The sequence below is a fragment of the Pinus tabuliformis genome, chromosome 1_2 (genome assembly GCF_031772625.1).
Source record: "Pinus tabuliformis cultivar Carrire ecotype Pingquan chromosome 1_2, CPIR1, whole genome shotgun sequence".
NCBI lineage: Eukaryota > Viridiplantae > Streptophyta > Pinopsida > Pinales > Pinaceae > Pinus > Pinus tabuliformis.
Window position 1 is genome coordinate 457,102,199 of NC_142298.1, and position 12,540 is coordinate 457,114,738.

General features: G+C 32.3%; 1 protein-coding gene across 3 annotated transcripts in view; it reads right to left on the reverse strand.

Moving 5' to 3' along the window:
- LOC149206333 (cysteine-rich receptor-like protein kinase 2) overlaps window positions 1-9,884 on the reverse strand; it is a 102,936-nt gene extending 93,052 nt beyond the window's left edge. For 2 of the 3 annotated variants that reach the window (XM_089393679.1, XM_089393677.1), the window contains exons 1-2: window positions 8,827-9,884; window positions 8,589-8,726 (exon numbers count right to left, since the gene is read on the reverse strand). In XM_089393679.1, the coding sequence (XP_089249805.1) occupies window positions 8,589-8,726; window positions 8,827-9,727 (1,039 nt within the window). In that variant the 5' untranslated portion in view covers window positions 9,728-9,884. The remainder of the gene's footprint in view (window positions 1-8,588; window positions 8,727-8,826) is intronic. The other variant, XM_089393678.1, reaches the window with a different exon arrangement.
- Window positions 9,885-12,540: the final 2,656 nt, after the last annotated feature.

A 12,540-nucleotide genomic window follows, 5' to 3' on the forward strand; every position in this document is an offset into this window, starting at 1 on the left:
ACCCTACTCAGAAAACTACCACTTTCCCTGAAGATTTCATCCTTCAATTTACCACAATGAATCACATTTCACAATTTTCACACTAGACCCACATCTGCTCAATAAACAACATCAAACTGCAATGCAATATTTTCTCAACAATCAAATATGCTTCAATACCAATGATATCCAATAATTAAGACAATTTGGTTACCAAGGTAAAATCAACAATAGTAAACCTTTACTCATGAATAACATCAAGCTCAAACAACCTAACCATCAAACCATTCTACCCTATCATCTTAGACTGGAAAATGTCATTAATTAATGTGAAAACCCTAGCTCATCAATTTCATCATATTCTCACTGGAAAACATCATGAACCTCAACAACACTACAAGCAACAATGTATTCAGGAACAATGCATACTTGAAGCAACGTAACATAGATCAAAAACACTCTGTATCTTTTATCAATGATAGAACCTTAGCATCAACAATATGTCATCATTTGACATTGACTAGCAATCCTACTCTAGCTTAGCAATACATCTCACTACATCCTTTGTACCAGTGCTTGATAGTTGATACTCTCTATGCTACAATTGAGTACATTTCTTCCCATAAAGCCTACTACACAAACCATAGCAACAACCAAAAAAACCTATACTCCAAGACCCAAGAAACATGTCCTTGACATGAGTAGTGATAATACAGGGCTTGTACCTCAACAATACATCTTAGCTATAACAATATTACTGTCAATAATGACATATATAAATAGATTAGCACTGTTATCTCTTCCTCTACATGCAATGGTCAACAAGAATATGTCGTGAAGATCAATCAACAACCTTTATTGAACTGTCAAGTTTAGATACAATTGTAAGAATCCCTGCTATAGTTCAAGAATAGTTTGGCTCATACCTCTGATTTTTTCAATTGTCATCTTCACAATAACAAATAACACAATTCACAAATATTGTTTCATACCTTGATGAAGAATGTACCACATTACCTTGCAATTTATCTTTTTCTGAAGATGCCCTTGTTGATGAAGAGTTTACCCCTAATTCATCACTCTGATCATACCCTGGAGACTTCCATAAGTCTGTGCCCAAGATGTCTAGATATCACCGTGTACAAAGTTCTTGCCCTAACCACAGTTGAAACCAATTTAAAGTGGATGACTATCACAAGAATCAACCCAAGACATACCTTGGTCTTGAAGACAATTTGCAGTGTAGGCTATCCATAGAAATATTGCCTTCAACAACAACTTTACTCAATTCTTGACCTTGTATGAATTTTCAACACATTGCAACAAGCTCTAATAATTATTAGGCATGTAACAAGATATACAGTATTCGCACCTTTGCCCTTACTAATCAACTTAAGCACAACATTGTTATAACCAAGTCAATGCAAACACCAAAACAACAACTATGCGCACATACCAATACACTTTAACTAATTTCAACCTCAAACAATTTCCTATAAATTAGATCATCAACTCCACTCTTTGCTATGGGCACTAAATCACATACTGTGCACAGAAAAGAAAAAATCATACACTCAACAACCTTGCAGTCATTATCAATGCAATAACACAAAATCATACTCAGAAAACCAAAGCAAATAAGCCAATGCTCAAAACAAGGTACATCAATATGTGATCATCATATCACACCAGAACTTGATCAGAGAGGATATGTCACCACAATTCATTGATATAAACTCAAGGGCCTTTATTCCAAAATTGAAATGCATTCGATTAATTGACACACACACTATAGATCATATGCTACAACCTCACGTCGGGCATACACCTATGTTAGAACAAACTAAAGGGGGCATTCTTCTAAAAAAAACAAAGAAGGAATGTTGTCGATATTGAACTAGAACAATCACTAGTTCAAATAGATACCTACAGACACCAGAACAATCACCAGATCATTTAAACACCTTTGTGCACCAAAATAATCACCAGATCTATTAAATACATGCTAATAGAACTTACTTCAAAATAGGCTCACATTTAAATACGCCTTCATCTGAGAAAAAACACTTATGCACTAGATCGGATCCTCACACATTCACCTAATCATAGAAACATTGTTGACATCAATGGAAACACAAAATTTCCAAAAAGTAGAAATGTAAACTTATTGGAGGAAAAATATTAGAACAATTAATAGAATGAAGCATTGAATATAGGTTATCCATCTCTTCCAGGAAATGAATAGGTGGAAATTTCAAGACAAGCCCCTCCGACAAGATTGCAAAGGTTACAGGTGCAAAGTAAGGAAGATAGTGTTTCTTCTGGTAGATTTAGTGAGAAATCGGTGAAATAGTCCATCTCCTAGCAGTGGATTAGAAGATTCGATGAGAAATCAGAGAACAAGGAGCTTAAGAGAAATATATGAGCAATGTGATGACATATATCAGCAAGCCAATTTTTCCTTAGTATCTTGTTATCCTAATTATTTTGAATAGGTTGTGAAAGAAGTGCACTGGATATAGAGCATGAATGAAGAGATTAAAGCTATTGAAAGGAATGAGACGATAGATATTGTTGAACTCCCAACAGATAAAGTCACCATTGGTGTTAAGTGGGTGTACACCACAAAAATTGATGAGAAAGATAAATTAGAGAAATATAAGGCAAGGGTAGTTGCCAAAGGATTTTCTCAACACCTAGGTATTGACTATGGTGAAACCTTTGCTCAAGTAGCAATATTGGATACCATTAGATCCATTTTACTAGATGGTTGTCAAGTCAACTTTCTTAAATGGAAAACTAGAAGAGGAGGTGTATGTTATTAACCACCAAGATTTGAAGTAAAAGGCCAAGAGTACAAAGTGTACAAGTTGAAGAAAACCTTGTATGGATTGATGCAATCTCCAAGAGCTTGGCATAGTCTGATTGAGTCATATTTACTCAACAATGGATTCAATAGGATTAGTTATGAGCCCACTCTCTATACCAAATCAGATCACGGTAAAATTCTTATAACTTGTATTTATGTTGATGACATGATATATTCTAGGAATCTTAAGTTAGATGATTTCAAAGCCAACATGAAAGGATAATTTCAAATGAAATACTTTCATATCATATAGTACTTTTTGGGAAGTAAATTCAAGCAATCTACTCAATTGATTTTCATATGTCAGCAAAAGTATGACACATTTATCTTAAAGAGGTTTAGGATGGAAAAATGCAAACAAATAGAGACACTTATTACAATAAGAACAAATTTGAGCAAGTAGGTTCATGGACCAGGAGTGGATTCAACGTATAAGAGTCTTGCAAGTAATTTCATGTACCTTACTGCATCTAGACCTGATATTATGTATGCAATTAGTTTCATTTCCAAAGTTATGGAGTCTCTTAAGGAATCTCACTGGAAATTTGGAAAAAAAAGAAATGAGGTATATTGTAGGTACACGCCATTATGGATTTTGGTACACACATTCTGAAGACAACATTCTCATAAGATACATAGACAATGATTTTTTTGCTTGTATTAATGATAGGAAAAGCACATTAGGACATGTTTTACACTTGGGCACAAATTTGATGTCATGGGCTTTTAAGAAACATTCAACTATCTTAACATCTTTCGTAGAAGAACAATATGTAGTAGCTACTTCAACATCATGCCATGTAGTTTGGCTAAGAAGATCCTTGAAAGGCCTTGCACATGTGGAGAAGGAGCCAAATTCTATCTTTTGTGACAACAATTAAGCAATTTCATTGTCAAAGAACCATTTTTTTCACAAGAAAAGCAAGCACATTAACACTAGATATCACTTCATTCATGAGCTTATCAACAATGGTGATATATTTCTTCAATTTTGTGGATCTTAAGATCAACTAACAAATATCTTCAACAAACCATTAGGAAAAAGTGTTTCAAAGTTCCAAACAACACTTGGGAATTATCAGTGTAGAGGAATGTAATAGTTAAGAATAAGGGGGTTTGTTATTAAAGTATAGCCTATCATGTTAATTTAAGTAGTTGGACAGTTAGATCTCAGTTTGAGGTATTTTTAGAGAAATATTTTTAGACACTATCGATCCAAATATTTTTCGAAAATTCTTGATATCTCTAAAGGTAGATATCCTAAACAATTCTAAAAAATCCTTGGCTTATTGTAAAATATATTTAATGGTGAAAAGGGTGTGCAATGCCCCGTATGTTTCCAATTGATTTCATTCCTTCTCTAATTGTTTGTTTAGTTCACATATTTAACAATTTTTTTTAGTAAGATAAGAAGTTTCCATCACTCTGTCAAGAAAGATACATGGCTTTCTATTTCTCCCGCGTTGGTCTACCACTAGGGAAACCAGACCAGCGATGGAAGAACAAAGACTTAGTCAAAAATAGTACAAACAAAGGACATTTGTGATGATAATGGTTGTCCATGATGATGATATCCATATAACAATACATAGTATCTATCTGAGGCTTAGGAAAAAAAAAGATAGCTAAACTTAATATATAACCTATAAAAGACCAACATGAAAGCAATATAAGCCAAATAGCAACCCATGAAGAGAGTTTGGGAGGACATAGAAACATCTATAGGGTTTGCAAGGTCTGTAGCAAGGCAGAGCCCTTGCCTTTCTATAGCAGAGCCTCAATTCTAGCCAACCGAAGGGGCATATCTATGCATTTGAGCCCAATGTCGCAGTGATCCAATTGCTATTCATTAATCGACATAAGGATCTCCCTTTTTGCCTCATTTCTTTCCAACAAGACCTTGCTAAGAAAGGATTTCATGTTCCAATACAATTCAATTGTGCATAGATATCGATTTTGGCGCCCATGGTTGTTGCCTAGGTCCAACACCCACTCAACCACCAAGGCGAGAATTTCCGCATCTATGTATTCTTCACTATCAAAATGGACTTTCTCATCTACATGGTTGATCTTCTATTGAATTGGATTAGGAGTTTGTGCTTGATAACGCCTGCCATCATTGTGGGTGCAAATGCGAGTGCACCCTTCCACCCTCGAGGAGGAGCCTATACGAATCTTTTCTCTCTGTCTTGGCATGGAGGCAAGGCTATTGTAAGAATGCTGAAGCGATAGGGAGAGTATGGAGCTAGTGAGGGGGCAGACAAAGGACAAATTGTGAGGAGAAGCACCCGATAAAAGAGAAAGGGAGATTGAGCAAGAGGAAAGGTGGAGCATAAAGGAGGATTTGTAAGGAGAGAGAAGGAAGAGAGAATCTAAGAATCAAAACAGTTCACCATCCCACAAAATAAAAACCTTGAATAATATGACATATAAACTGATGCAACCAATGAAAGTTCGCTTTTTGAGAATAACTATGAACTGTGCAAACAACCCCCTTGACTAACAAAATATCCTCACAATTTTTTACTAGTGGGAGAAACTAATCAAACCAGAAACCATACATGCCAATAACACCACTATGAAAATGGGACACATGTGTACCTTTGTTAGCATGTTAGTCGAGAGAATGAGAGTAGTGCATAGTGCTCTTGGACCAACTTCCATGCCCAACATCTGCCTCGAACTTCAAAATACCACTCATTCATAAGAAAGAGACTGACGGTGATAAGACCTAAGTGTACCCAGGGCTGCATGAAACACAAAAATCCCAAGATGGGCCAAAGAAAAAGTGAGGTGGGGGTGGCCAAGTTAGGAGGACCATTGCCAGCCCCCTCAACAAAGATAGAAACAATTGTGCAAGCATGGAATTTCCCACAAAGACTATCAAAAATACTAAATGAGAGAAGTCTTTTGCAGATTGCCTTTGCATAAATAAGATTATGGAATAACTAGGCCATATTGATTGACATGTGAGCCTCAAGAAGAATCGATGAGTGAGACAATTCCAACATGCTTCATTATTCAGAATCATGTGAGGTGAGAGTAGATACAATGAAAGAACCTATGGAGAATGAGATAACCATGCCTCCCACCTAGCTTGAGTGAGTTGACAATGGTGTCTCCATCCCTTCTCACTCACATCTCTCATTTAAAACCCTTATGTATATTTGAATAAACTTGAAATATCACTACAATAAGAGAATATATTTAACATTTATTACTACAGGCTTGAAATTGAAATTTTATTTATAAATTTAACCTAATATAAAAAGGAAAAAAAAATATATATATATATATATATATATATATATATAACTTTTATATACCCAATTTATTTTTATATATCATGTATTTTATCTCATTGCTTGCAACTTAGTGGGAAAACATTTATATATATATATGTATATAAAAGGTTTTCCATCTCCCACTTAATACTTAGTTTCGTAACCATAACTAATAAAATCAAGAGCATCTTTCAATTATAATCGTACGAAAATTTATTTTTATTCCCATGCTTTTTACAAATAAAAGGTTTACCGTACATTGATTCTCAACCGTGTTAAAAACAGAGGCCGACCATGCAGGCTCGCTGCCAGTGGCGTATATTGTATACAGATACAACCATATTCAGCAATATATATGGACAGCATATCTTGACCTTCGCTTTGGGGTTTGTCACCCATTTGATTCAATAGTTCATGTTTTCCAAACATCCTTCCCTTTTTGTCTTAATTCTGCCAACAACTTTCTCGCCTAAAGAGAAGGGAAAGAAAGATAGAGAGGGATATTGATCAAAAGCTATAGAATTTAGCCTAAGCCATCAAAGAATATAGATGGAGAGCTACAGTCTTTAGCCTTGACCATTCCTAAAGAGGGGGGAAGGAGAATAAGTATACTGATCGAGAATTACGGTCTTTAGCATAGACCATCGCCAGAGAAGGGATACAATCCCTTCTGCCCAATAAAAGCCTTTGAAATCCTCGAAGTGAGTTATAAAAAAATGGGTTTATTTTGAGAATCATCCATGGTTAAATTTAATTTAATCCGTATTTATTAGTATTTGTTTTAAGTATTTAAGTGTAATTTAATTAGTATTTTTCTTAATTATAAATTAAAATTTTATATTTTAGTCTAATTAATTTTTAAAATTATCAATTTAATAAATAGATTAAAAATTTATCTATATCTAAATTTAGTATTAAAAAATTATTTGAGAGAAATTAAATATATATTTAAAACTATAATATTTTAGATATAAGCAAATCTGAATTAAAATAGAGAAAATAAAAACACTATCAATTTTAAGAATTGAAATTCTAAAATAGAGCGTAAATTTAATGGTGTCACTGCTAAGCCAGACACCAAATTGGTGTATGGGACCCCCTTATTTGTGGGGCAAGGGGATACATACTCTACCCCCTTCTGGTTTTGAACATGTGAACTCTTAGGAGGAAACACATACTCTTAACCATTAGGCCCACTCAAGCTGTGTAAGTCATATAACAATTTTATTTTATTTTATTTTCTGACTTTGTATGTTGTTTTTTAGATAATATATCTTAATTTTTATAGAATGGGTTTATGTCATGATTGGAAATGGAAATCTCAAATGAATGGTTATCATGGCTCTTATAAGTTCCATTAATTCTTAGTTGAATCTAAATGTCTTTAAATTTGAGCTCTTAAGACTATAGAATGCTAGTGGAAAAATTTTGTCTTCTTTACTTGTTGAACAGTAAAAAAAATTCAAAACTTATGCCCTCGATATTATTAGTACTTGTTCCATATATTATTATTTCTCTGAACATTAAAATCCTCCTAAATTCATATTTAAAAATAGACTGAAACTTATTTTACTATTTATAAAATCTTCATAAAATTTTCTTTTAATTCAAGTGAGAATAATTCAATATGGTTTGCAAAAGCTGTGAAAACCTAAGAAAGTATAAAGACTCTGCATAATTACACTAAATTATTAAATAATTTGAGAGTAAAAATACAATTAAATATATTTATTTTTTTAATTTCATTTTATTTTATGATCCAATGAAATAAAAAAACTAATAAAAGAAAAATACTAAATTTTTATTAAAGAAAATTATTATGATATAATAATATAGTAATAAGTGTATTCTAATTTATAGAGGAAATAGTTTTTTCCACCAGAATTTATCAAAAACAGGCAATACAATTTCCAAATTATGTTCTTTAAAATATATTTTTGAATGTATAAATGAATTCAAAACTGTGGAAAATCCAAAAGCACTTCAATTAAACAAATAAAATAATTTAAATTCAAAATTTTAAAAATCTCTATAAAATTTAGATTAAAATTAACGGGACAAGTTAATTAATCTATTTCCTCTCATCCACAAAGAAAACGCCCAGACTCGGGATTGGTGGATCAGGTTGACCGGTCATTCAACAATGTTCGCTAGTTAGGGTTATTTCATTTGAATTTGAATTTTACAATTTCTGTGTTTTCAGTTAAACATTTCCAGGGTTTTTTTCGTCAAAATGAGAGAAATTATATTGTATACATAGGTGGTGACGTCCCAGCGTCGAGCTCCAGTTGTGAAATCTTAAAAGGGGCTAAGACGTGTATTGCAGGGTTTGAAGATGTACTAAAATCATAAAAGCCCTACCTAAATATCCCTAAAAGTGATTGATTTTTGCTTCTTTTGAAAATATGATTTAAAACTTTCGTTATAAAAGAGTCCAGCAAAGTAAATCATCTCACCCGGAAGCACTTTGCTATTCCCGAACTTCATAACTTTTCGCTTCCAAAATACAGCCACAACCACTCCCACCAATAACAACACAACAACCGCACCACCAATGCTCCATTCCAACATTTTAGGATGACGTTTTCCTGCAGCTAATAAGAATCAGATTAGTAAATGCTTTCATGACTGAATTTAATTAGCAGATGCTTTTTCAGATATTACCACTGATCTAAATATGGATGACAAGATTACCTTCTGGTGCCCTTGACGGCGGTATAGCAGGACCACTTCCACCTGCAGTTGAGGCAGTGAGCAAAGGGACACCATCACCGTAAAACTTGTTCCTCGCATAACGAATTACACAGTAGTCATAGAAGGCGCCTCCTTGGATAGTTCTTGCTGGACAGGAGCCCAAAGAGTCGTACAGACTTTGGAGGCACTGTTTACATTGATTCATAGTAAGGTCTCTCCAACATTGAGCCAGAGAATAAACCCTACTCTCATTTCCTGTGGCGAAACCCACATTACTGGACCAAGCACTCGCCATAACCCTGGTCAATAGAGAGGCAGTATTCCAATCTTTGAAACCCCCAACGTTTCCAGCTGCGCGCTTTGTTGAAGTGTTATCGCAAAATGTAATGGAGTACAATGATGCATTCTGCAAATTTGCTGGATATAAGTTGTGAGTGGCATATCTCAAAAAGCATCCGCTCAGATAAATGCTTCCGGGAATACAATCGGTAAAATAATAAGAGAAATACTTGGTAATGTTTGAAACGCATGCCCGGCAAGCAGAGGCATTGAGGTCTCCCCTGCACTGAGCAAGTCCGTACACCTTATCTCCATTCTCTCCATGAGATGAAATACTGTAGCCCGTCTTCTTAACATTCTCCACCAGTGAATTCCCAACCACCTTCACATTCCTTTCCAAAGAACTTCCAGCCGTCATATTACCGCCATCACAAAAGTTTAGTATTGGACGAGTAGGATTATCTGACTGAGGTAATGGTAATATGAAATCGTTATTGGAAGAATCATTCTGAGCTAATGCTAATGTTAGTAGAAAGAGAATGAAGGGGAGAGATAATTTGGATTTGGAAGTGAAGCGAGTGATATTCCTTGTGCAATTACAGAGCTTGTTGGAAGGAGCCATTCTCTAATTGAAATCAATCTGCGGAGAACCTGAAAAAGTGTCCGCCCCCCCGGTTGAAAGGTAAGGCAAGGTTGCAGTGCCCTTTTGAAGCAGATGAGAAAGTAAACACGAGATTTAATAGCAGCGCAATCTCTGAGCTTCACATTTCCATTCAACATCAATGTTATTTTGGGTTTATATTTTTATTATAAAATAGGTAATATCAATTATCAGGTATTGCATAAATAATATTAAGATGATTATTTTTTTATTTGTTTTTATTTTTTATTTTTTTTCAAGAACAAGGTTATATATATATATATATATATATTTTATTGTTATTGATTAAATATTTTGAAGATTCTAGGCCGGCGGCGGTATACTCATTGTTTTATCCCGTACATCCATTAGTCCAGCTAAAATATCGCGATTCGCGATTGAAAGTTAAAAGTCATTGGCTGAGTACTGGGTTACACAGGCTAAAATATCGCGAATGCTCATTGTTTTATCCCGTACATCCATTAGTCCAGCTAAAATATCGCGATTCGCGATTGAAAGTTAGAAGTCATTGGCTGAGTACTGGGTTACACAGGCTAAAATATCGCGAATCCTCATTGTTTTATCCCGTACATCCATTAGTCCAGCTAAAATATCGCGATTCGCGATATAAAGTGAAAAGTCATGGGCTGAGTACTGGGTTTTGTGTAAGGGAAGACACAATATCGCGATTCGCGATATAAAGTGAAAAGTCATGGGCTGAGTACTGGGTTTTGTGTAAGGGAAGACACTATTTTCAGGAGTTGTTTTTAGTGTGATTTTTTGAAGATTTTAGTGATGGAATTTAGTAGAAAAAAATTGAGGTTGATTTGTATTATTTAAAATGGTTTTTTAATTGCGTATTTGGATTCAGCACCCTGAAAACCCCTAGTACGCTTTGATTGTGCAGAAATTACCTATCAAATTTGCAATTTCAATAAATTGCTGCCGGATTTTAGAGAAATTTGACAAAAAAAACCCACAGGAAAAACCTCCAAAAAATGGCACTAAATACCACTGCCTATTTTCACCCATAAATCACTCGATGGATCATTAATTGTCTCATATTAGTGAGTAATCTTGGGATTAAATATCAAACACCATGTTATAAATCAAAAGTCAATAATTAGTTTATTGATTTTACATCTTGTTTATTGCATATTGTTTTATTCTCATTTAATAAAAGACTTTTCAATGTGAAAAGGTACCAACATGGTTTTCTAACAGCTTATTTCCACAATGCTGGGTCTTATTTAAAATTATACTACTTAGATTAAGTTAATTATCGGTTTTTAATTATTGGTTTGTTTGGAAAAGATCAAAATTTCTAAGGTGTAAATCTCTCTCTTATTATAAAATTAGAAGAAAAAAATTGTATTTCTAATATTTTGTTTTTAATTTTTTTTTATTACAAAATTTTAGAAAAAATATACTTTTAAAAATTTCATTTTTTTAAACTCTTAATAAATATGTATTTGATATAGATTTATGTTGATTTTAGAAACAACTAATACAATGTTTTAACTATGATATTTTTTTTTGACATTGAAATAGTTTATATGTATATTCTAATTTATAGATGAAATAACTTTTTTTAGTCATTTTTTTCCTGGTTAATTTTAACCAAAATTAGCAGAATTTTTAAAAAATTTGAGTTTAAGTTGTTTAATCTATAGAATTAGAGTGCCCCAAGGGTTTTTTACTATGTTGAATCCATTTATGTATTCATAAATGTATTTTAAACAACAAAAAATCACAATCGTGCTATAAATTGTATGGTTGGATTTCTATGAAAAAACTTAAAGTATATATATATTACAAATCTCCCTCATATGAAATAAATTTTATCGTTGGATCTCTATGAAAAAAACTTATATATATATATTACAAATCTCCCTCATATGAAATAAATTTTATCGTTGGATCTCTATGAAAAAAACTTAGTGTATATATATATATATATTACAAATCTCCCTCATGCTTATTAATGGAATAAAATTTATCTCTATATATAATACAATATCTTGAAATATTTGATATATAACTAGGATTAAGAGAATGCTATTAATACTTTTCAAATGTTTTATATCAATTTTATATTAATAATGGAATAAATTACACATTCTTTTCATAATAGAAAGTGAAAATATAAGAAAACTTTTAATTTAAATTACTTTATTTTTCTCTATATAAAATTGATAATATTTTATTGATAGTTGACACTAAAATATTCTTTGATTATTAATATATATGTTTTAAATATTACATGTCAACTAAAAGAAATAAATTACACATCATATAATATTAATAATATTATTTTTATATGTCATATGTCAACTCCATATTAAATAGTGAAGGAATTACTACATAACTTCTTCATAATCAAAAATAAATTATTTTTTTACTTAAAATTACTTTATCTCTCTATATAAAATTGACCTAAAATGAAAGTGGAAATTAAAATTTTTATTTGTAACCAATATTAATTTTTTTATTATCATTATTTTTAAATTTGTTATTATAAATATTTCTTTCTTTTTTTAAATGTAACCCTTCGATATTGATTCCCTATGCAATTAATAGTGATAATATTAATATAATAATAGGAATCTAGTATAAAACCTATTAATAATATCCTTGAATTTATTTAGAATAAGGTTAACACATTAACTTCATTAGATTAATAATATATTAGTTATCAAGTATGTCCCTAAATAGACTTTTTCTAACTTGTGAATTACATAAAATAAGTAATAGTATAACTAACCATTTATATAATAATTCTACTTAATTAATAT